Source organism: Sorex araneus, chromosome 7 (assembly GCF_027595985.1).
Source record: "Sorex araneus isolate mSorAra2 chromosome 7, mSorAra2.pri, whole genome shotgun sequence".
In the NCBI taxonomy this organism is placed as follows: domain Eukaryota; kingdom Metazoa; phylum Chordata; class Mammalia; order Eulipotyphla; family Soricidae; genus Sorex; species Sorex araneus.
Window position 1 is genome coordinate 67,577,400 of NC_073308.1, and position 25,680 is coordinate 67,603,079.

Consider the following 25,680-nt stretch of genomic DNA (forward strand, 5'->3'; position numbering starts at 1 on the left):
TCATTGATTTGGGAAATTCCTCTTACCTAATGTGTAAACATTTCCCTCTCCAATCTCTGATGAAAATGTTCTCTCTGAACCCTAAAGCCTCTACCAAGAAACTCCTAGAAACTATGGATTTGTATAGTAAAGTCACAGGCTATAAAATCAATGCCCCAAAGTCCATGGCTTTCCTATACGCAAATAATGAAAAAGAGGAAAATGACATGAAAAAAATCAATCCTGTTCACAATCATGCCTCAGAAAATCAAGTACCTCAGAATCATCTTACCTAAGGAGTTAAAGGACCTGTACAAAGAAAACTACAAAACGCTACTTCACGAAATAAAAGAGGACACAAGTAAATGGAAACATATCCCCTGCTTATGGATTGGGAGAATTAACATTGTCAATATGGCAATACTCCCAAAGCATTACACAGATTCAATGTGATCCTAGAAGGATACCCATGACATTCTTCAAAGAATTGGATCAAACACTCCTGAAATTCATATGGAGCAACACATCCCCACGAATAGCTAAAGTAATTATTGGAGAAAAGAAGATAGGTGGCATCACCTTCCCCAACTTAAACTCTACTACAAAGCAGTAATAATTAAAACAGCATGGTACTGGAACAAAGACAGAGTCACAGACCAATGGAACAGGGTGGAATATCCTTACACACACCCTCAAATAAATGACCATCTAATCTTTGATAATGGAGCAAGAAATGTGAAGTGGAATAAGGAAAGCCTCTTTAACAAATGGCGCTGGCAAAACTGGACAGCTACATGCAAAAAAAAAAAAAAGGGCTCAGACCTCTACCTAACACCATGCACAAAACTTAGATCAAAATGGATTAAAGACTTCAACATCAGACCGTAATCCATAAGGTACATTGAAGACAAGGTCGGCAAAACCCTCTATGACATTGAAGCTAAGCGTATCTTCAAAGATGACACACTACTGACAAAACAAGTGGAATCAGAGATAAACAAGTGGGACTATCTTAAACTAAGAAGCTTTTGCACCTCAAAACTTACCATGACCAGAATACAAAGACAGTCTACAGAATGGGAAAGGATATTCACCCAATACCCATCTGATAAGGGGCTGATATCAAGGATATACAAGGCACTGGTTGAATTCTACAAGAAGAAACTTCAAACCCCATCAGAAAATGGGGCAATGAAATGAATAGAAACTTTCTCAAACAAGAAATTTGAATTTCCAAAAGGCACATGAAAAGTTGCTCTTCATCACTAATCATCAGGGAGATGCAGGTCAAAACAACAATGAGATATCATCTCACACCACAGAGACTGGTCCACATCCAAAAGAACAAAAGCTACCTGTGTTGGTGAGGATGTGGGGAGAAAGGGACTCTCCTTCACTGCTGGTGGGAATGCCACCAACTTTTTTGGAAAACCGTATGGACGCTTCTCAAAAAATTAGAAATTGAGCTCCCGTTTGACCCAGCAATACCACTTCTGGGAATATAACCTGGAGATGCAAAAAAGTATAGTAGAAATGATGTCTGCACTTGTATGTTCATTTTAGCACTGTTTACAATAGCCAGAATCTGGAAAAGACCCGAGTGCCCGAGAACAGATGACTGGTTAAAGAAACTTTGGTGCATCTACACAATGGAATACTATGCAGCTGTTAGAAAGGAAGAAGTCATGAAATTTGCATATAAATGGATCAACATAAAGAATATCATGTTAAGTGAAATGAGTTAGAAAGAGAGGGACAGACATAGAAATATTGTGCTCTTTTGTGGAACATAAAGTAACAGAATACCAGACTTACACCCAAGAATAGTAGAGATGTGTACCCGGAGGATTGCTCCATGGCTTGGGATCCGGCCTCATATGCTAGGGGAAAAAGGCAGTTCAGATAGAGAAGGGACCACAAATAAAGGGTCTTTGGAGTGCCCGCTCAGGATGAGAGATGTGAGCTGAAAGTAGACTATAGGCTGAACATGATGGCCCCTCAGTACCTATATTGCAAACCACAACACCCAAAAGGAGAGAGAGAGCAAGAGGGAATGCCCTGCCACAGAGGCGGGGTGGGGTGGGGAGGATAGGGTGGGGGTGGTGGGGGTGGGGATGGGAGGGATACTGGGATCATTGGTGGTGGAGAATGGGCACTGGTGGAAGGATGGATACTTGATCATTGTATGACTGAAATGTAAGCATGAAAGTTTCCAAGTCTGTAACTATACCTCACGGTGATTCATTTAAAAATTTAAAGAAAAATTTAAAAAAAGGAAAATATTCTCTCTATCCAGGTGAAAAGTTTTCCTCTCACATATGTCAGATGTTGCACGGGAAACAGAAAGTATGGGATAACTTGACCCATTATTAGCCATTGCAAATAGATGTTGTCATAGATTAGATTTGCTCCACATGCAGAGGGAAGAGAGGATTATCTTTTATTAAATTGATTGCTGTATTCTTAGACTAAATGGCCAGTTTTATTTGCTACTCATTCATTTTCAGAGAAACATTGGCTGGGTATTGTTACTCAGTCCTGTGAATTTTAAAATGTGTAAAATTCCTGTGATCTCCAAAAATTACATACAATTCTTTTTTTATTATTCCCCTCAAAAAAAGTTCATCCTGTTACCTTTGATTCATGCCATCACCCATGCCAACTCTGGAAACTTCTGTCCTCTCTCACTGTAGCTTTTTCCTTTGCAAGAAAGATATAGAAACTGAATCATGTAGCATGTAGCATTTGGGTATTTTCTACATTTATTCAGTCTAAAGCTTTAAACCTAAGATAAGTTGTTAATGAAATGTATTACCACTTTTTCCAGTTGAGTATGGTATTCCACAGTATGATCGTACCAAAATGGATTCATCATTTTACGTGAAAGCATCTTTAATTGTTTTTTTCAGTTTGGGGTAATTATGGATTGTCACTGTATCACTGTCATCCTGTTGCTCATCCATTTGTGCAAGCGGGCACAAGTAACGTCTCCATTGTGAGACTTGTTGTTACTATTTTTGGCATATCAAATATGCCACGGGGGGCTTGCCAGGTTCTGCTATGCGGGCAGGATACTCTCAGTAGCTTTCCATCTCTCCCACAGAGAGACAGAGGAATTGAACCCGGGTCAGCCGCGTGCAAGGCAAACACCCTACCCACTGTGCTATTGCTCCAGTCCTTTTAAAACAGAGGATATGTTAATGATGGTTTCTCACGCACATAATTCCAATACCTCGCCATCACCAGTGCGCCCTCCCCGTCCCCAAGGGCCCAAATGGCCTTTCAAACTCCCTCTCTCCTCACCAGCTCCGAGTCAGTTATGTGGATCATTTCTCCATTGTTTCCTTTGCTACCTTGCTATGAATCTTTTACATTTTCAGTGTTTTCATCACATAGTTGAGGCACAAATAGTTTCTTTTAGTTGGCTTGTCTTTTCATTTATGTAGCATTGTTTGCAGAGCAGAAATTGTTTGTTTTGATAAAGTTCAGTTTTCTTTTTGCATCATACTTTAGAGCAGTTTGACTAAAGCCCATCCACTAAGACTTTTTTACTATGTTATTTTGAAGTTTTATATTCTTAAGCTTTTACATTTAGGTCTATCAACCACTTTTAACTTGTAATATTTTATAAAAGTTTCTTTTTTCTCACTTGTTCTAGTATCAAGTTGAAAGACTTATCATTTTACTAATTTTTTTCATTTGTCACTGTGTCTGTCCAATTTCTGTTGCTGCAAATTTATTTAAAATTTGCTTTATATCTTTCATTTAAATTCTTTTTCAAGAGTTTTTGGCTATTTTATGTCTTTCATTTTTCTTTATACAATTTTTATGATTTATTAATATCTTTTTGTTTGTTTGTTTCTGGTTTGGATTCATTTTGGTTTTGGTTTGGGGCCACACCCAGAGTGCTTAGAGCTTACTCCTGGTTCTGTGCTCAGAGATCACTCCTGGCAGGACTCAGTTTCAATGCCCGAGGCTAAACCAGGATTGGCTTTATCCCCTGGACTACCTCTCTGGCTCCTTACTTGGGATTTAGATGGTTACTACACTAAAGCTATAGATAAAGTCGGGGATAATCAATATCTTTATAAAGTGAACCTTCTACTACATGAATATAGTACATCTCCACTTAGAGACGCTTGGCTTTCTTTTTTGGCTTGGCTTTCTTCCATCAGTATCTATATTTTATGACATTCAGATCTGGCACATTTTATTAGATTCACACCGAAGCATAAATTATATGTATTATAAAAAATATTTAAGTTTATAGTTGCTCATTTCTGGTTCTTTGTGCGTTGACCTTGCCTCCTGTGAATCCTTGGTATTTAAATGTCACTTGTGTTGTCAAAATTTTTGTAGTGTTATTCAAAACTGCCTAGTAAGTTTGTCACCTTGGTGGCAGTCTGGGACTTGAAAGTTAGTCTAGTTCATAGATTATTTCTCAAACGCTGTGATATTCTGTTTACATTCACTCATTCAATGTGGAGTAAGCCCAGAGTTCATGGACAATATATGAATTTCCTTTTTCTAAGCTTTCTCACTGCCCTGTCCTCAGTGTATTCCTGCATCCTTCGGCTTGCTTTGTTGTCCCTCTAGCTATAAGACTAGGATTTTATTCTCTTGATGCTATGCAATAGCATCCTTTTCTGGGCTAAAAAGACAGAGGAGAGATTTATCAAAATTAAGATCATCCGGGACTGAGCAATAATATAGGAGGTAAAGTTCTCTCTTTGCTTGTGGCCAACACTGATTCAAATCCCTGGCCTTAGATATTGTCTCTGGACACCACCAGGAGTTGGCCCTGAGCACAGAGCTGTGAGTCAGCTCCAAGCATTGTTGGGTGTGGTCCCAAAACCTAAGCAAAGGAAAATAAAAAATCATCATACATCCTTGGATTCATCAATAGGAGAGGAATCTTCCCTCCCCCAAAATAGGGTCCTGATGAACTTCATTCTGTCATCGTAGAGTGATTTGAGGGCTGGCGTGTGAGAGAGTGGACAAAGAAAAGGTGGCTCCTTTTCTTCTGAGTTTTGGACATCTTCTCTTCTTTGGCCACAGCTGGAGGGCTTGTTTTGGAACAGACTTTGTGTCTATACCAACGACCACTTCCAGATTTGAGTCTCTTTTGAATTGAAGTTAGAAGATAATAGATACCACAGAGGGGAAAGTGGAAACTCCCTGGGGGTTCAGTGGTACTTAAAATTCTGGTATTTCCCTACCACCACCCCTTTATGCCGTCTGGTATTTACTTTGAGTCTTTAGCAATTTCTTGCCTTTCGTCCACATTTTCTGACTGTATTCAGTGCACAAGACAGAGGGCAGCTTGTTTGCTGCATCCTGACTTGAAATATAGTTTCTGGCCTTTTCATTGGGCCTGTCATAGTGTCTTGCTACTTTGTTGATAATTATTCTGTCTTTGAGTTCAAATATAACATTTATAAGATGAAAATCTTATTCTCCTCACCTTTCTGACACGGTACTTCTTACATTCAGAGAGGTTAGTAGCCACATTTAGCACTTTAACAAGTTTCTCACCCTGATTTGTATATATTTGTATGTTTGTATTTGCACATATAATAGATTCATCAGAAAGGGAAAATTTACTTTATTTTTATTGCATTGAAAGATTTAGTCACATTTGTTTGTACAGAACTATTTCTAGAAGTACAGAGATGCCTAGAATTAGTTTGCAAAACGTTGTTCCCTCTTTGGTGTGTTCTTGAAAATTTATGGCCATACTAACTATTGCATGAAAACATTTTTTTACACTTAAATGCAAAGTGTTAATCTCATGTATTCTGAGGCACACAGTATGCTTTACTGTCTTTGTGCATTTTAACTTGGAGATCTCGTATTATCAGGTCGTGGCCACAGAGCTGTTTACTATACAGAGCCCATAAATATTGATTTTAGTTCCTAAAAACCAGAGGACCATAGCAAGTTCTCAAACTCCAGTCCTCATTCCCAGTATGTGGGCTTGTGAGATGGTAGGGAAATTCTACTATGATTTATGTATATCACTTCAAGAGATGATAGTTTAGAAAATGATTAAAGGAATATCACTGTCTCTGATTAAATATGCAACTTTAATTTCACAGGGCACAGTAGATTAAAAATGGGATAGGAAAAACTTTTTTTAGAGTTAATAGCATAACCAAAGACTTTGTTATTCAAAGCTCACTGCGCTCTGGACTAACTACGCTCATTATTTGATGGTGTGGAATGACATGTATCGTTTTGAACCAGCAATACTGAGTTGTCTCTAACCCTTGACAAATGCTGATATAGTCATGAAATACACTGTAGCACAGACTCTATAAATGCACTGGGCGAGATCTAAAGACTTTACAAGAGGAAAAAAGTAATTACAGTATAGCCTTAGGATGAAAACCGGACTTGAATGGGATGGGGGAGGAAGAGGCTGGAGGAAAGAAAACTTTTCAAGTGTAATATAAAGGAGGCAATGAGATTCATCCCTCAGCTTGCCATTCAGAAGAGACAAGGGGAACACACACGGGGAAATAATTAGTGGCAGTTACTGACTTACTAGGAGGCAGAGACAGGGCAGAGGTAGAGATGTGGTTGAGTCTTTGGAGAATGATAAGCTGTTAGTGTGAATCAGATAAGATTTGAAGAAAGGGAGAGCTTGTCTTGGGGGTTTTTTCTTGGGGGGAGGGGGTTTGATCAAATAACCATGAGAGACAGAGTTACAAAGCTGATCATCAGTCATACAGTGTTCCAACACCATTCCTCCATCAATGACATTTCCCGCCATCAATGTCCCCAGTTCCCCTCCCATCACCCTTCCCTGAGCCTGTCTCTATGGCAGGCACTTTCCCTTCCCTCCCTCCCTCTCTCCTTCCCTCCCTCCCACCCTCCTATCCTTCCTCCCTCTCTCCTTCCCACCCTCCCCCTCTCTCTCTCTGTCTCTTTTGTCTCTGTCTCTGTCTCTCTGTCTCTGTCTCTCTGTCTGTCTGTCTCTTTCTCAGCTTATATAATTTGGAACGATGCTGCCTGAACTAAAGGAATTTGGATCTCTAGATTCGGAAGTCAAGAAAGAGCAGGGAATATAAAATGAAGTTTTATGCTCACAGAAAGGATGGTAGAGTTCTACTGTAATGAATGGAATTTCTGAAAATGAGAAGAAAGACTGAGCCTTAAAAATGTCTGTGATAGCACTGACTGCTTAAACCATGGATATATGTTATATCTAAACCACAGACCCACCAGTACTATGAGCATGGGACCCAAACCACAAGAATTAAGCTTCAAAAACATTGCAATGCCTAAGTTAAAAAAAAAAAAGCATTTGCAAGAAAAGTATTTGCAAAAAAAGCATTTGCAAAAAATGTATTTGAAAAAGAAAAGACTACTGAACTTTTTCATTTGAGTATTGGTTTACAAATGTTGGATAGCTTTCACCAGAATAGAGGGGGGTTTACTTTCACCCTACAATTTTCCCATAGTAAAGAACTCTCCTTTCTCCCTTCCCAGAGTCCTAAGTACATTTTTCATTGCCAGTTAAATGTATTCAGAAGAAAGATTATCTGGGTGTGCTGCTCCCCCCCCCCACACACACACTCCATCTGTTTACTTATAGCCTCTGTTTATTTCTCTGTTTGGGTGAGATTTTTATTTCCCACTTACATGTCTGGGTAGCTTTAAATGCAAGGCATGTCTGGCAGCTGAAGATTCCTGCGTGCAGCTCCAGGTCTACTTTATATTCACAAAGACTGACAGAGTTAATGATGGTTTTCCCCTGGATGTTTTCAGAGTCATTTGTTGGTTTGTATCTCTGTGGCATTTCCAAAATAGAGGAGTTATTTACATGTTGCTGTTTAACATTTCCAGGCATTTTTTTCCCCTTTCAGGTTTTGCTTTAAGGATGACACAGAGAGTAGTCAGAAGGTAATAAAGAAATTTGGAGGAAAGGTATCATTAATTGTCCTGGGTGCCAAGGCCATCTCACATCTCCTTTGATCTTTTAAAAAAAATTATGTGTTTCAGCATGTCTGATTGAATATTTCATTAGGAAGCATTTGGGGAGTTACTTTAAAGACATGTTAAGGAACCTTATTCACAAACGCATTATGCATGCTGAGAAACTGAAACAGGGGTTTCTGTTGCTGAAGTTTCTGGCTTCCTTGTTTTCCATCAGGGGGTGGTTAAATATTAAGTGTGTCTGCCTAGGGAAATAGGTACTTGGTACATGACTGAAAAACTGTAGTGGTCAGGAGTGATCCATCTTTTACCTCACTCCTGTCCCACTGTCTTGAACAATGGTAATGACCTGGCAACAGTCTAAAGTGACATCATTTTCCCCCTCCATGCAGTTTGAGGTAGTTATTTAATTTATTACAAAAGCCTTCTCTCATTGCCATGCAAATTGCAGGGAAAAGTAAAAAGACCATTTTTGTTTCTAGATTCAGTCAAACATGTATCCTTGTGAATATCCCAGAGTGTAGTGGCAATAAAAGACTATGTATGTACATTGAATGTTAAAGAAAAATTATCCTTTTTGTTTGACACTAAGGCTTCAGTGCTGGGGGAAAGGGCAGTTGGGATGGAGGAAGGATCACTGTGACAATGATAGTTGGAAGGGAAAGCTCTAGATGGAAGATGTATGACAGAAGTGGTAAAGGACCAAACAGGATGGCCTGTCAGTATCTGTATTGTCAACCATAATGCCCAGAAGTAAAGAGAGAAAGAGAAAAAGGAAAAGTACCTGCCATAGAGGTAGGCTAGGGGGTTTGGTGGCAGGAGGGATACTGGGGACATTGGTGGTGGGAAATGTACACTGGTGGAGGGATGGGTGTTGCCTCATTGTATGACTGAAACCCAATCATGAACAGTCTTGTTACTGTTTATCTCTCAGTGATTAAAAAAAAATAAATTTGTGTTAAAGATTAACTTTCTTCTCAGGGTTGGCAAATATCTGGGTTATTGGGTTTGTTTCAGGGAATGATTAGATCAGAAGGTGTGGTGAAGAACGGAAGATAGAATGTGTCTGAAACTTTTCATGAGGCGGTAGCAGTGGGCGATGGTCTTTCACGCCTATGATGGAATTCCTGCTATGCTGGAATCTGCGATAAAATAGCTATGATGGAATTTTGGCCAATGCTGGAATCCTGTGATGAATTCCAGTGGAGCCAGAAGGCTGTGATAAAACTGCAAAAATTCTTAGGCCATAGGTGCTGACATTACAGAATAGCTCTTAGGGACCAACTCTTTAGTTTATAATGTGGAAATTGAAGTCCCAATAACGAACGTTGTGTCATTGATCACATAGTGGGTTAGTGGTGGGGCAGGAACTAAGGCCTGCATTTCTTGATTCCTAGTCCAGAACGCTCTTTAATATATCTTTCATGCAGATATGATAGTTTTCATTAGATAAAATTCAGTAGGATTTTGGTGATTAAATAACGGTTATTATTACTAATCTCCCAAGTCTGATGGATAATCAATTGAAGACTACAATTAATCATTTATAAATGATCTTTTTTTTCAAAATTTTTATAAAGCCATCTTTGAAGTAGTAGCCTTTGGGAACCAGAAATAAGATATTTCTATCATGACTCTCCTGATTAAAGAGGGATAATGAATGCAATATTGTGTGGATGATAGATTGTTATAGAATAAATGGAAGAATGTTCCTAATTCTTTGAATTCAGGTTTCTTCACTTGCCTTGGGGTGACTTTGGTTCAATTCTTTCTTTTATAAACTGGATAATCAATTCTCTCTCCCCCACAAATTTCAGGTGAATGTACATGCTTTCGGGAATTCGGCTTCCTATCTAAAATGATTTGAGGGGGGGTGTGGGGAATTGATCCTAGAAGCCTCTTAATGTCAATAGACTGAGGATGCTCCTTTATTTGATTTCACTCTGAGACTAAGTGGAAGCCCACGGGAGTTCAAGAGAAGTAGAAGGCCTAATATGCATAAAATTATTGCAATATTAGACAGGTACTTCTTCAAAGAGAATAAATCGAGCCACAGTTCAGAAACATACTCCATTCATGCATTGCTTATTCATCTATGGTGGCACCTCTGAAAGGTTCACCTGCATTGTAATTAGTTAGAAGTGTGTGTTCTTTGCCCAACTAGGAATACGGGCTTCAGCACTTCATCTGTTATTAATAAAGCTTTTTTTAAATCTCCAATAAGCACTTAATCATTGTCAAAATGTGTGAGTGCCTATATGCTTTTAACTATAGTCTTAGATGCCTATTTTAGAAAAAAATTAAAATAGTATAATACATTTATGACAACCACATGTTTTGTTGCTGTTGCTACTAAGTTACTTCTACTTTTGCCATTATTGTTACAACTATTATTGCTACTATTGTTTCTTCTATTGTTGTTATCACAACTGGTGTTACTGCTGCAACAGCAACAAACATTACTACAAGTACTGTTGTTGTCTTTATTGTTACTGCTGCTATCATTACTACTGCTGTTGATACAACTACTGTTACTACTATTACTATTGTTACTATTGCTATTGCCACTACTAGAATGAAGCTAATGTAAAAAAGAAAAAGCACTTGTGGGAGGCGTCACATTGAGCCCTTATACTCAAACCTGTTTAATCTAACCCCTCCAGAAAAATTATTGTTTCTCTTTTGCAAAATAAGTTTCATGTGGTTAAGTTCCTTGCCCAAAGGTCAGTGGCTAGCACATAGTCTAAACCTCTGAGTTCACACTTTAGCAATTTTGCAAGTGTGGGTATATTACTCAAATCAAGAAGAAGCTGTGACAATTTTACCTTCAGTTTCAAATCATTAGGTACATTTTCGGATATGTTCAGTAAGTTTAGAGTGTTGTACACAAGTTTTGAATTCCCTTAAACCAAGGTAGCTCAGTTTCCTTAAGCCAAGACTATAAACAATTCCTATGAAAAGAAAATTTTGTTATTGGTGATAAGTTTGGGAAAGAGCAGTGCAAATCTCTCTCTAAAAAAAAAAAGAAAGAAAAACCTGAGTTGCACCAATGAGGGCTTTTATTAAACTATTTAACTATCAGGTACTAAAAATTCTACAGGGAAATGTCACATCATGACTTATAACAAGTTATTATGTCATTTTCAAGTGGGAAAATGGTATCATGAATTATTTAAAACCACCCCAGAATTGGAACTATTATAGTTTCCACAAAATTACAGTTCACACTGTCATCCCTATACACATTTTCTTTGTGATTAATGTTTAAGTTTTCATGTTAATTCAAATAATTGAGTCAATATTATGATTTCAACTGATATAAAAATTCCTGAGAAGTATTTTATTGCATATTTTATGAAAAAACCTTAACACACTACTTAACAAGTCTATCACTTTTGTTTTCTATATAATCTTTATTACATTAGCTATGAGTACATGCCAGAATTTTCCTACTTCATTTTCTAAAGCATAATTCAAAGGGTGAGATCTAATTTGTACATTTTTCTCCAGAAAAAAACTTGCCAAAATCTTGTAACATAGCTGTTTATTTTTCATCTAATTTGCTTATTATTTAAATTATTATTTAAATAAACTAATTGTACTTATTTTTCTATTTCTATATTTGACACCTTTAATAAGAGTTACATTTAAAAGGAATTTTTTTTGTAAAATAAATGACATATTTGGTAGTAATACAAAAATCAAAGGTAAATTTCAGAAAAGAACACGACTATGTAAGAAAATGAAATGTTAAGTAAACTACTGCTAGTCAGTTACATTTAAATAAAAGATGCGGTAAGCCAGGCGGGGGTAACAGATGAGTGCTATCTATCTCAACGGTAGGTTTCAAGGGAAAATGTGCAAGGTGTCCTAGTAGTTCCATAGTCATATTTCTGTAGAGACTCTTGATAAAATGAGGAAACACCAGAAACTATTTTGGGGTGTTCAGTTGATTTGAGCCACAGTTCCTCTCCACTCTGTACTCAGGCTTTGCTCTCAGAATTGCTCAGGACAACACGTGATGCCATGCATCAAAGCAGAGCATTTGCGCGGAGCACTTTATTCAGAGTATCTGCGCAGAGCACTTTATTCAGAGTATTCGCGCAGAGCACTTCTTTCTGCAGAGTGTTTGTGCGGAGCACTCCTGAGCATTGGCACAGTCCTTTGAGCTCCATCTCCAGGTCCCCAGAGGGAACATTCCTCTTGCCTGGTGGGGTGTTGGGTGACGGGGGTGCCCAGGGCTCAGTTTTACTCAGGGATTACTCCTAGGGCTGAAGCGATAGCACAGTGGGTGGGGCAGTTTGCCTTGCACACTGCCAACCCAGGTTCGATTCCTCCGCCCCTCTCAGAGAGCCCGGCAAGCTACCAAGAGTATCCTGCCCGCACAGCAGAGCCTGGCAAGCTCCCCGTGGCGTATTCAATACGCCAAAAACAGTAACAACAAGTCTCACAGTGGAGACATGACTGGTGCCCACTCGAGCAAATTGATGAATAACAGGACGACAGAGCTACTCCTAGTGTGGTAGTATTGGGATCAAACGTGGGTTGGCCGAGTGCAAAGCAAGTACCTTACCCACTGGACTATTGCTTCAGTTCCCCAAACAGAACTTTTTTTTTTCTTTTCTGATCAATACCTGGCAGTGCTCTGGTTACTCCTGCTTCTGCACTCAGGGATTACTCCTGGCAGTGCTTGGGGGACCATATGGGATGCTGTGGATCAAACCCTGCTGGGCCGCATGCAAGGCAAGTGCCCTACCCGCTGTGCTATCATTCCAGCCGCAACAGAGCATCCTTAAATAGAGCTGTTTGTCAGCTTTATTTCCAACTTGCATGATTTTTTTTTTTAGCAGCATCAACCATTTAACTTATTTGTTGAAGAAAGGAATAAGGAGAGATTTTATTAGTAAAATGATCACCATCATTAAACTGAAGATTTAAGCTGTTCTGTTTAATCTTGGGTCTGTTCAATCACCAGCAAACCCCCAAAGAAAACCTGGAGTTCCGATTTTGCTGCTTTGGATGAATCTCTCCATCCCCATTGAGTCTCTGTGGTTTTAGCTGAAAAGTTATGGGTTGGATTCAATGATCTCTGTGGTTCTTTTCTGCTCCACACAGACCTTCACTCTTTTTATCAAGGTATAAAAGTCTTCTTGATAGAATATCAAGAATCTTCTTTACCTTGTCTCTTGCATGAAAAATGATGCCAGTGAAATGGTACATCAGCAGAATTGTAGCCATTGCCCGGCCGTGCAGTGGTACGGTGGTGTCTACATGTTCTCTTGTTTTATCCAGTATGCTTCCGTCATACTTATGCATAATAGTCCATGCAGTTGGCTCAGGAACCATGGTTAATGCCACAGTAAACATGTGGAGGTTGCCAGTCAGGCACCAGCCTGTGGTACTGGAGGGGACTCCCGAGCAGGAGAGAGCTTGCCATTGATGCCACAGTACTGGGCTGCTTATGTGCTTACTTGCCAACTCACAGTTCATTTTCCTTTGAAATGAAAGGCCAGGCTCGCACGAGCAACATGCCTTATGTGTTGTGGTGAAATTTGTATGATTAAGAGAGTAAATGTTAATGGTGATAAGAAGCACACGCGTTTGGACAGGCCCTATGGCTAGAGAAGATTCTTACCTTTTCATTTCATCTATTTTTGGTTTCAGAACTTCAGATGGTGGCAAGGTTGTTGGCACCATAGAAGTCAGTGTCGTGAAGATGGGGGAGATTGAGGATGGGGAAGCCGACCACATCACGACAGATGTGAAGGGACCAAAGGTAGGGTCTCAGTGAGCAACTCGTACACACGGAATTAGAAATGACCAGCTCTGTCAGACTCCTGAATCAAGAACATTCCCCCCTCCCCACCCCTCATTAGGGTACGAAATTTCACCAATCCAGAGGTAAATGAGCAGCAGCATGGGAACTGGAGAAGTGTGTTTTTCATTCTCCAAATCAGAAGGCCCATCTGCACGGAGCTGTGCATAGTTGAGCACTGCTCTCAGCCACGTTCCTCCTCGCTCTGTGGTGACGGTGCCTCTTCTCCACTGGGGCATCACCATGGAGACCTACCATCATCAGCCCTCTCTGAGGGGCAGAGAAGATTCTGTAAGGGCTGTGGGCAGAAGTAACCACTGGTCTGCTCTCAAAACCCTCCTTGGAAAAAGATGACATTTGGAGTCAGAAGTGAATTTGGATTTCGTGGGTATTTGAAGGAGGACATTATCAGTGATAACACTGTGCCTGATGGATTATCAGAGCGAGAAGGAGGAGGGAATAGGGGTGAGTAGATGAGAAGCGAAGCAGCTTCCTTGAATCCCAGAAGAAAGACCACAATGCCAAGCCATGTGTGTCCAGAATTTGCTTTCTGGTCTCTTAAGGAAGAGCAACTCGATATAAGTATGACCCCAAAGTTCTGTTAGAATGCAGTTGCCTACTGTGTTGAGGACGTCCTTAAAATCTGCTACTACTCTTAAGGAAAGTAAATTTGTGTATATACTATAATTCCTGCCTTTTTATATAAATGTCATTGAAGTAACATTGTATAAATGATAATTTATGTTTCAGAAGTATAATGTCACCATACCACATCCAGTACCCAAGTCTCCACTTCACTCATGATGGTCTATCAGAACCTTTAAGTGCTTTTTTTTCTGTTAGAAGGTCTATTGTGCTGTATTTTCTGGCTTCAGGCCGCCCCTTATCTGGTAGCACATTTTACTGTTGGTATGTGAGAAAACAGACCTACATGGGAGATGGGGTTGAGCTAACACTTAACAGATCATTAACTTTACTGAGATAGCTAAGAGTGACTTTCAAAAAAAGAAATAGTACTATTCTCCCAAATAGGTGAGGGGCCTTGCCTGCTGTGCCAGGCCTTGGTAGTCCCCTCAAAACACATCTCTGATCATATTATCCCCAGGAGGCCCAGAGTTTGCAGCGGGTTGTTTGTGATCATCAGGGTCCGGGGGAGATTCTACAGTAGGTCCTCATGGATGTGCGTCTACAAGACCCGCATCTACCAGTGACCTTCCCAGGGACTGGGCCTTTTTGTTTCGTCCTTGTTTCCTTTGGAGCTGTGTGCCAGACTCCTCTTAGTCACCACCCAGTGAGTGCTTGTATCAGCATGAATGGAGGTAGGGTTAGCAGGCTAAGCAGAGGACTGAAAGAAGAGATAGGCAAATCATCGCCTCTGTTGTTGGAGCAGTGTTGGGAGCCCAGGAGAGAAACACCCCATATTCTGGAGACATCCCTTCCGCCTGCAGAGCTGTCATCAGCCCCCGCTCTCCTGAAAGCGGGCCCAGCCCTGGACTCCAGTGCTGGGCAGCTTGAAGGTCGCACAAATTGAATCTGCTCTTCTCATAAGCAGAGAACTTGATCCTCAGGAAGAAGTCCCAGCAGAGTCCTGTCTGCTCCTGGCTTAGTTATATGAACCTATAAAAAGACTTGACTGAGTCATTCTCAAAATAGAATTCTGGTGGTGGTGTCATCCCATAGACAAATAAGTCGTATGCTGTCTAAAATGGGAAGCCTGGGTCCTCTTATTGAGCCACTTGCCCAGCTGGACAGATAGTGCCAGGAGTGTCCCCGGGGGCTTCTGAGCACTGCTTGGGAGAAAACCCAATGGTCAGCATACCGGGCATCATTGAAATGACTTCCTGCCTGTCTGAATTCTAGTGAATTTGGACTTTCTGCAAAGCAATTCTACACTTTCTTGGCATTCCCTGGAAATATTTCTGATCAAGTGCAGGTCCAACTGTATGATATTTGAAAGACTGTTAGGAAATGACTTCATCTTGGTGTTTGTCAAAGTGTGATCAGAATTATCTGAGTCATTAGAAAAGCAAATGCAGGGGCCGGAGTGGTAGTACAGCAGGGAGGGTGCTTGCCTTGCATGTGGCCGACCTGGATTCAATCCCTGGCATCCCATATGGTCCCCCAAGCACCAGTAGGAGTAATTCCTGAGCTCAGAGCCAGGAGTAATCCCTGGGCATCGCTGGATGTGACAGAGAAAAGAAAAGAAAGAAAGAAAGAAAGAAAGAAAGAAAGAAAGAAAGAAAGAAAGAAAGAAAGAAAGAAAGAAAGAAAGAAAGAAAGAAAGAAGGAAGGAAGGAAGGAAGGAAGGAAGGAAGGAAGGAAGGAAGGAGAGAAAGAGAAAGAAAGAAAGAAAGAAAGAAAGAAAGAAAGAAAGAAAGAAAGAAAGAAAGAAAGAAAGAAAGAAAGAAAGAAAGAAAGAAAGAAAGAGAGAGAAAGAAAGAGAATAGCAAATATAGGAACTTTTTCTGCAGATCAAAATTTTGTTCAATCAAAACTCATTCCTGTAAAGTATTTATATGATCTTTAACAGTGACTTAAGTCCTTAAATTAAGAATTATTAGAACACATGAAAATAGAAGGAAACTAAGCATATGAAATATAGGCTACACCTAAAATATTATCCCTTTCACTGGGTTGCATTAATATGGGAGAAAGAACCATTTCTATCACTCTGTCACGTACCTGAGGGACACATGGATATTTATGTATAATGGAGCTAATGAAAGATTAGTACCTAAGGGACCACAGAAATAGTACAGGAATTGAGGCTCTTGCCTTCATGCAGCCAACCCTGGTTCAATCCGGGGGAACACGTGTGGTCCCCCAAGCACCGCCAGGAGTATTTCCTGAGTATAGAGTAGCAAGAGCATCTCAGGGAGTGGTCCAGATACAAAACAAACAAAAAGATTTGTCCCTAGATGGATCCATTTTGTGGGCCTAACAAAATGTGAAGTGGCTGAAACAGTGGCAGTTAATTTTCTCACAATTCTGGGTAGTTACAGACTAAGGCAGCTGACATTTCAACTCCTGCTTAGAACTCATCTTGGCTTGCAGAACTCTACTGTGCTCCCACCTGGCCTTTCCTTGGAGCTCAGGGGAGGGAGGGACGGAGGGAGGAAGAGGAAGGGTGGGAAGGGAGAGGGAGAGGAGGAGGGAGAGGGATAGAGGGAGAGGTGGAGGCAGGGAGGGGGAGAGACACACACACATACACACACACACACACACACAGAGAGAGAGAGAGAGAGAGAGAGAGAGAGAGAGAGAGAGAGAGAGAGAGAGAGAGGGAGGGAGAGAGAGAGAGAGAGAGAGAATTGTTGGTGTCTTCCTCTTCTGGTAGAAACACACCAGCCTTAGAGGATGAGGGCCCCTGGCTTCATTGAAACTTACTTATCTCTCTGACGGTATAACCTCCATAGTCCTAGGGGGAGTTGGGACTCCAACATGTTGGGAGACATAGTTCAGCTCACGCTAATTTTCCTTGATATAATAAACTCCATTTTAATCTGGAGTTTTATATAACTTCCAGAATGTGGTAGAAACTGTCATCAAAATCCCAAACTCTCGGGGCTGGAGTGATAGCACGGCGGGTAGGGCGTTTGCCTTGCACGCGGTCGACCCGGGTTCGATCCCCAGCATCCCATATGGTCCCCTGAGCACCGCCAGGAGTGATTCCTGAGTGCAGAGCCAGGAGTAACCCCTGTGCATCGCCAGGTGTGACCCAAAAAGCAAAAAAAAAAAAAATCCCAAACTCTCTCTTCTCACATACATTTACTTACTTGCTTTCTCAAATCACATTCTCATTACATTTTTCTCATCACGGGATAATTGCTGTGAGGGTCATTAACCTAGACTAATACAAACTTTCATTTGATATCAACAGTTGTAGATATACAGGACAAAAAATTTTTAAATCACATAGCAATATAAAGAAAAAATCCACTCGAAACTACTAACATTGTTCTTTTTTTTACCAAGCGGATATTTCAGGTGCAGTATTGAAGTAGGTATTGATCTTTTTGTTGCTTTTAATTTTGAATCCATCTTTGACTTAGAGTCAACAGGCAGATTCCATTGATTCCGCTTTCTGAATAAATTCAGAATTCAACTGCCGGCTACCCCTTCTCTGTTACCTAGATTTTAATGGGTCATCTGGAGTTTTACATGAGTCTCCTCGGTATCTCCCCAATTTCCTTCTGCATCCTTCTTTCATCATCGGTTCTCAGAAAATAAGTTATTAAAATATAACGCAAGGCATGTCGGTCCTTCAAGGATTTTTGGCTCCCTGAAAGAATAAGACTCTTTCCATGACCTAACTTAGAATCTCACCGGCTTCGGGGATTCTGTACTTATTTCAGCCTTCTCATCCTCCACACCTCTGTTTGTCCACTTCTCTTCAGCCTCATTATCTCCCTGGTCACTCTCAGAGCATTCTAATCACATTACCAGCTCAGGTGCTTGCTTCTCTCTCTCACTTCTTTCTGGTCTTTATGGAAAATATCACCTCCTCACTGAAGGCTTCTCTGCCACCACATCCTAAATTGCAGTTCTCTGCCACCACATCCTAAATTGCAGTACCCACCCAGAAAAATGCGCTCTCTCCCTTCTTGGTCTGATGTCTCAGTACTTACCTGCTCAACTCATTGTTATTTTTATTTTCAACTGTGGCAAGCTTATTGGCGTGATAGAAGTCAGTGTCGGAAGATGGAGCGTTTGAGGTGGTTTCGCTTACTGCCTATTTTCCTCACTAAATTTAAATCTCCTGACATGAAGGTATTTGTCAGTTTTTTCCCTCTCATTTATTTCCTGTACCTAGCACAGAGCTTAACACAGGAAAAACTGCGTTATGAAACAAGGAAATCTAAATTTGTCTCCTAGAAAGAATAGTATATGACTATAGATAATTTTTGACCATCTGGTCAGCCAATAAATAAAACATGGGATAGGAATGGAGTAAGGAGTGTAGAGTTATGAAAAGAGTAATTGGAATAAAGAAGCACCCTTGAGGCAATAAAAAGAAAAAAGGGTCCCAAGGAAAGAAGAAGGAGGGAGCAAAGCCGTGAAATCAAGTGAAAGATGAGAAAAGCTGTAAGAAAAGCTATGCAAGTAGTTGCCCACAGAATCACTGTGGCTGGGACAAGGTACTGTCCTTGCCCTGGAGCAGATAGAAACTCCCCTGCCTCTTGCCTCTACAGCAGAATCCTTCGTGAGGCTCGTTCAATTCAACCCTTACCTCATCTCCCTTAACTTTAGATGTCTCATTTTATTTGAATGAGGCTCATTAGCGGTGATCAAAATGGTTGTGATTTTTACAAAGGGGCAGATGCCTTCATTATTTATGCCAGTGTCAGAGATGGTGCCAATTGAGGAGTAATACGCCCCCTTTCAGCTATGAATCAAGCTTGCCTAGTATTTGGGTGATTTGCTTCTCTTTTGAGGTCAGTTCCCCCCCCCCATTTTTTTGGTTGGATTTTAGGTAAACTTTCACCAGCCCCAGTCAAGGAAGATAAAGTCCTTGTTAGAGATAACTATCTACCTTTTTGTTTAAAACCATTCTCAAAAGGTTTCATTCCCTTATGTTCTCCAAATTGGTCATATTGTATAAATCTTTGCAGGCATATAATATTCATCTCTCATCCATCAATATTCCCTGCCTCCTATGGTCTAGATCTTATACTGGGGCTGGACACTTAGTCATGAATCAAATATATACAGATGCCGCCTTTAGAGGAACTGAAAAACTGGCATGGGGGAGAAACTGGCATATTGTTGATTGATCTGTGGTACTATATGCTATAGAAAACATGACAGTGAAAGGGAAAATGTTCAGCTGTGGACATTTTATGGTGGAAGATCAAGGACTGATTCACAGAAAATGTGATATTTCAGTTCAGATGTCCAGGGAGTAGGGAACACGGCGTTTGGCCATTAGAAGAGCAAGAGTTCTAGGTGAGTGAATAGCTGGAGAAGAACTCCTTGAAGTCACATCATTTTCGCTATAATGAAAGAACAACAAAAGACCTTCAACCGGAACAGAGTGCTATGTGGGAGGAACTGAGAGCAGCTTCCTGGGCAAAGAAGGTAGATTGTATCTTCCGTGGCCACTAGACGAGATGTAATGTAGCACTGTACCACTGTCATCCCGTTTTTTTTTTTTCATCAATTTGTTTGAGCGGGAACCAGTAACGTCTCCATTGTGAGACTTGTTGTTACTGTTTTTGGCATATCGAATACACCATGTGTAGCTTGCCAGGCTCTGCTGTGGGGGCGAGATACTCTAGGTAGCTTGCCAGGCCCTCCGAGAGGGACAGAGGAACCAAACCCGGGTTGGCGGCATGCAAGGCAAACCCCTTACCTGCTGTGCTATTGCTCCAGTCCAGGCTTGTTGGTAGTCAGTTCATTTCTCTCTCCTCCCCAGTGCAGTCCGATCTCTCCCCTTACTGCACAGTCGCAGTCATGGTTTTGGTGGCAGTCCCATGGTTCCATCCTCCTAGTCTCCTCACAGACCTCAAAGTCCTCTCTTTCATTATATAAGATGTAATGGGTAGATGTAAAACCAGCAGAGGATTTTCAAGTGTTACTCTGAAATGATCTGAAATCATGCTTTACGGAGTCCATTCTGGCTGCAGCATTGAGACTGATGCAGAGGGATAGAGAAGAATGAGATCCAGCTAAGAGGTTATTGCAAAGATTCGGGATGAGCTCATTGATGAGCCTTGGTTGGATTATTGGTAGAAAGGGGATACGTGGTCTGGTTCCAGGTGCAAGGACGGGTGAGGGAGAGAAGCACTTCTCAGCGGGTAAAGAAGAATAAAACGTTTTTTATAATGTTTGGATTAAAATTTATTTCAGACATTCAAATATAGGTATATGTTAACAACTGGAGGCTGAATTTAGGAAATAGGTTCAGATTATAATTGCATATGGTACTTGAGTGGCATTTAAAAGATAATTAAAACACAATTTAGTGAGATAAAGTCACAAAAAATTTTATTCTGAAAATATACATTTATATGAATATTACCAATTGATATCTACTGTATTAGTCATTTTGTTTGGATTTTCTCTATAGGCATTACATTAGAAACTAGAAGAAAATGTCTAAAGCACAGACACACATGTATCATTTTATTAGCCATTGAATGATTATTATGTAATGCAACCTATATATAATTCTTTTGTGCATTTTTAAGAGAGGGAGAGTGGTAAAGACAAATAATGCTTTATTATAATAAAAATGATTTTGCCTTTAGTATCATTAGATGCAAGGATGCTAACGGGTAATAGCAAAGTTATTAAGTTTTCAGGGATTTCTGGCCAAACTTTGGGAGACAAGATCAAGGAACAAACATAGGAAAGAGCTTTGCCAGGAAACATTAGTTCTTAATGGATTAGTGGGAGACTTTATGATCATTGTTCTTACAGTTTGACTAATTTTCTGGTTCACTGCATAGCAAATTGATATCGTAGTTGGTATTCAAAATCATTGTTTCAGATTTGTATACATCTTAAGTTTTTTCCCCTAGGTTACATTTACCATTCAATCACAGTTTTTAGAAGTATGAATTAAAATTACCAGACTTTTGGTACTGTATGTGCTACCAGAAGAATGTGATTTCATTAATTCAGCTTAGAATCACAAATGTGTTGTCATGACTTTGAAAGTACATTCCATGCTAGGGTGTCACAAACACTGTAAATACAGATGGTGAATTTTATACGTAGATGGTGAATAGCTTGATTCTTCTTAAACACAGATTCCATAATTTTTTAAATTTTTACATTCTCTAAAAGTATGACCCTAGCACCATGATTTTTGGGCCAATTTATAAAAAAATTGGTGAGTCTCAAGGCATCAGAAATATGGTTAGTGGCATCAAAAATCAATGTAGATAGATATACAGAAACTACAATTACAAGCTGAAGGAAATAATTGGTATTCTAGAATATTGATCAGTTTAGTAAACTTGTTGGCTGCTTTTCATTTCTGAACTATGGATACATTCTCAAGAGATTTCTGAACAGCTGAGTTTTAAAATACAAGAAATTCACAGTTAGGAACATTATTAGGTTGAAATTATTTTAAATACCTGCCTGCCAGTGTGAATAGAAGCTCTGAATATACAAAAATCATATTTCTGTATTTATTTGATAAGTATACCACATCCTTCTGTTAGGAAGTGCAAAACTCTTTGATTACAGAGAGGCAGGACTGCTTACTTATAAAGAAGCAGTTACGCAGTTTTGTGACCAAAGGTATAAAAATTACAATTTCTCCAAAAGGATCAAATACAAATCATTGCTTTAAGTTTTATTTGAGTACATGATCCTCTTTTGGGAAGGAGGAGGGCTCATTGCTACATCTCTAGTAATTATGTGGTAGTAGTAGCATCAAGGACATACCATAAAAGGATTGTAGGATCAGTCTGAGACTATAGGAGTTGATTGGATAGTAAACAACTATTCTGTGTTTTAGAGCAGAGCATTGATAGGATAAATATGATGTTTATGAAAAATCTCATGACTTCTTCTATTTTGGCTTGAAAGGAGTACAGGAAGTATTGGAACCAGAAGAAATAAATAAACTGATGTCGGCTGAAGCCTCACTGCACATTGCTCTAGTGGGTTTAGAAATGCATTTCCCAAATAGCTGTGGATTAAGAAGGGATCACCTCTGACTCCTTCTTGCCCAGGAAGACAATTTGGAGAACAATGCATTTTAAGAGCAGTTCCCAGTTATTCATTCTTTCAGCAAAATGGGTACTACTTTCAGCAATAAAACCATTAGGAAAACACATGTACCCCATCAAGGAATTTCCCCGGGTGGTGAATGTTATGATCACGGAATAAGTGGTGGACAATAACAACAGAGAAATTAACACTCAAAGCACGTCTTGCACTATTTTTCTTTCTCAGCATGCTGGAAAGAATGTACAACCGGCCTTTGCCATGACGTTCTATGTCTGTAGTGATAGCTTAATACCTAGTAGCTAGTTCTGATTTGGGTGCCCATGGTTCTCACAAGGGGAGGAAGTAGAAGGAAACAGTCCAAACAATTCTAATCAGTGCTCTTGGGACGGTCAAGGCAGTCTGAGGCCGTGCAGTCCTACAAGCAAAGCCAAGTGTGGGATGGAAGGATGAATTATTTCCCTTAGAACTATGCAGCAAGAGAGTCCACTGGGGATTTTGCTTGTTTTCTTTTTCTGTGCATTTATTTGCTATCTCTGATTCACTTGTTTAAAAAGAAAAAAAAAAACTCAAACAGAAAACAACTTGCCTTCTTCCCTGGCCTCTCTCGACTTTTTAAACAAAATGCTGTTTATTTTTATTTTATTTTCCTTGGAAGAAAATTCATTTGAAGAAACCCATGCTGGTGTATGTTTGTAGGAAGATAGGTTCCTATCAACTTCGAAGGGCCAGAAAAGTTTGACTTTGTGAATTACGATTCATGGGAGACAGGAGAGTCCCAGCCTCATGGATATCGGGACACTCTCACCCGAGCAAGGTTTACTCACCTGGGACCAGAGGCAAACTCTTCTGAGTCTTTCCTCTTTCTGTTCAGCAGAGCATCCGTTATATAAATGTTTTGAGTTTGATCTAACAGAGCCATGGTCCTGCATTAGCTCTTTTATAAATTGTTGAAGTAGTTGCTTCGAGAACTTATAATTTAAAGAGCAGCCAACATTTGCATTGTCCTCATATCTTTTGAGTTAGCATAACTAGCCATGTTTTTCTTGGGAAAGAAAACCTTATCCTTTTCCTTAACAACATAGTTTACTTTATTTAAAGTTGTCTTTACACAGAATTTACAAAATAATGGGTTTTCAGTGGTTACCAAAATCATCCTAGATAAAAGAAATACAAAATCACTTAGCAAATATTACTTACAGTTGTAGGATCCCATCTCTAGGATTTAGGGACAGCCCTTTTCAACAACTTTTTACTTTCTTTTTTAAAGTCTGTTACTAGAACTCAGAAGTAATGTAATATAAGTTTATGCAACACATAAGTAGATATTCATATATTAAAGCATCAAGAAAAAATAAAAAGTTGTTTTGCCAAATCTTTATTACAAATTTAGACCCATGTAAAGCTAAAAGTGATTTTCAGAAATGTCTCATAAAAAACTCTTGGAAACCACGTGCTTTGTGTTTTGCTATAAAGAGTTTTGTTTCTTATTTTGAATATTTTCAACTGTTTTTCTTTTCCTTTTGTCTTTGATTCTTTCCTAGTGCTCACTGGTGTGTGAATGTACAGCTCCAGAAAGTATGAATGGAAAGGATCACTTACCTTTTTTGAATGCAGGTATGTACTTCATGTTGGAAATCCACTCTAGTTTTAGATGAGCATAAATTTTCATTTCCCGTGAACACAATACTGAGTTCACCTGTGTGAGTTCTTCTAAAATCATTTGTAAACACTTAGTGAATGCCAGAGTCACCATGAAGACCCAACAAGATAGGGGCAAACTTGCAATTCTAAGAAAAATGTATACAAGTACCCCTGCTCTATGGCAAAACAAACACATTCTTTCCAGCTGTTGGACTTTGTATTATCTGAAGTGGGACAAACTGGGAATGAGAAAGTATGAGAAATGCAAACCTCCTAAGTAGTAAGACTTTATAAGTAAGCACTGTAACACTATCATCCCGTTGCTCATCGATTTGCTCAAGCGGCGACCAGTAACGTCTCCAATGTGAGACTTCTTGTTACTGTTTTTGGCATATCGAATAGGCCATGGGTAACTTGCCAGGCTCTGCTTTTCGAATGGGATACTCTTGGTAGCTTGCTGGGCTCTTCGAGAGGGACGGAGAAATCGAACCCGGGTTGGCCACGTGCAAGGCAAACTGTGCTACAACATCTTAGGGAAATGTTTCTTTTAAAAAATATGTTCGATATATTTGAGCATGTTTTTGTACACTTCTGGGTAATCTATGTGCAGATTGTGTTACTTATGTATTTAAGGAGCTAAACATTATATTAAACGATGATCACAGAAATAAAATTGAGATGCTTTGTGCAGCTAAAAGATGCAAATTATGGATTTGGGTTTTGAATGATAATGCAAAGCATCTTTGTGAGTACTACTTACAGAGAATAATGATCCTCAACAGATATAGACAGTGTAGTCATTGCTTTGCCTGCTATGATTCCCTGACCCTCTGAGCTGGTCTGAATGTGCTGTTTTTTTTTTTTTTTTTTTTTTTTTTTATTATAGTTTATTTTTAATTAGTGAGTCAACGTGAGGGTACAGTTACAGATTTATACATTTTTGTGCTCATGTTTCTCCCTTACAAAGTTTGATAACCCATCCCTTCACCAGTGCCCATTCTCCACCACCAGTAAACCCAACATCCCACTCCCCTTCCCAGTCCCGTCTCCCCCCACCCCACACTGCCACTATGGCAGGGTATTCCCTTTTGTTCTTTCTCTCTGATTAGGTGTTGTGGTTTGCAATAAAGGTGTTGAGTGGCCATTGCGTTCAGTCTCTAGTCTATATTTGGCCCGCATCATCTTTCCCCCACATGACCAACAACCACATTTTACTTGCTGTTCCCTTCTCTGAGTTGCCCAGGATGAGAGAACAGCCTCCAAGCCATGGTGACAACCTCCTGGTACTTATTTCTACTATTCTTGGGTGTTCGTCTTATAGTCTATTATTCTATATTCCACAGATGAGTGCAATCTTTCTATGTCTGTCTCTCTCTTTCTGACTCATTTCACTTAGCATGATACTTTCCATGTAGATCCACTTATATGCAAACGTCATGACCTCATTTTTTCTAACAGCTGCATAGTATTCCATTGTATATATGTACCAGAGTTTCTTCAACCAGTCATCTGTTCTAGGGCACTCGGGTTTTTTCCAGATTCTGGCTATTGTAAACAGTGCTGCGATGAACATATAAGTGCAGATGTCACTTCGACTATACTTTTTGGCTTTTCTG

The 25,680-nt window shown here is 39.8% G+C and overlaps 1 protein-coding gene across 7 annotated transcripts in view; it reads left to right on the forward strand.

Annotated features, from left to right (window-relative positions):
- INPP4B (inositol polyphosphate-4-phosphatase type II B) overlaps positions 1-25,680 on the forward strand; it is a 709,083-nt gene that overhangs the window by 479,556 nt on the left and 203,847 nt on the right. For all 7 annotated transcript variants that reach the window (XM_055144517.1, XM_055144520.1, XM_055144516.1 and 4 more), the window contains 2 exons: positions 13,585-13,696; positions 23,965-24,037. In XM_055144517.1, the coding sequence (XP_055000492.1) occupies positions 13,585-13,696; positions 23,965-24,037 (185 nt within the window). The remainder of the gene's footprint in view (positions 1-13,584; positions 13,697-23,964; positions 24,038-25,680) is intronic.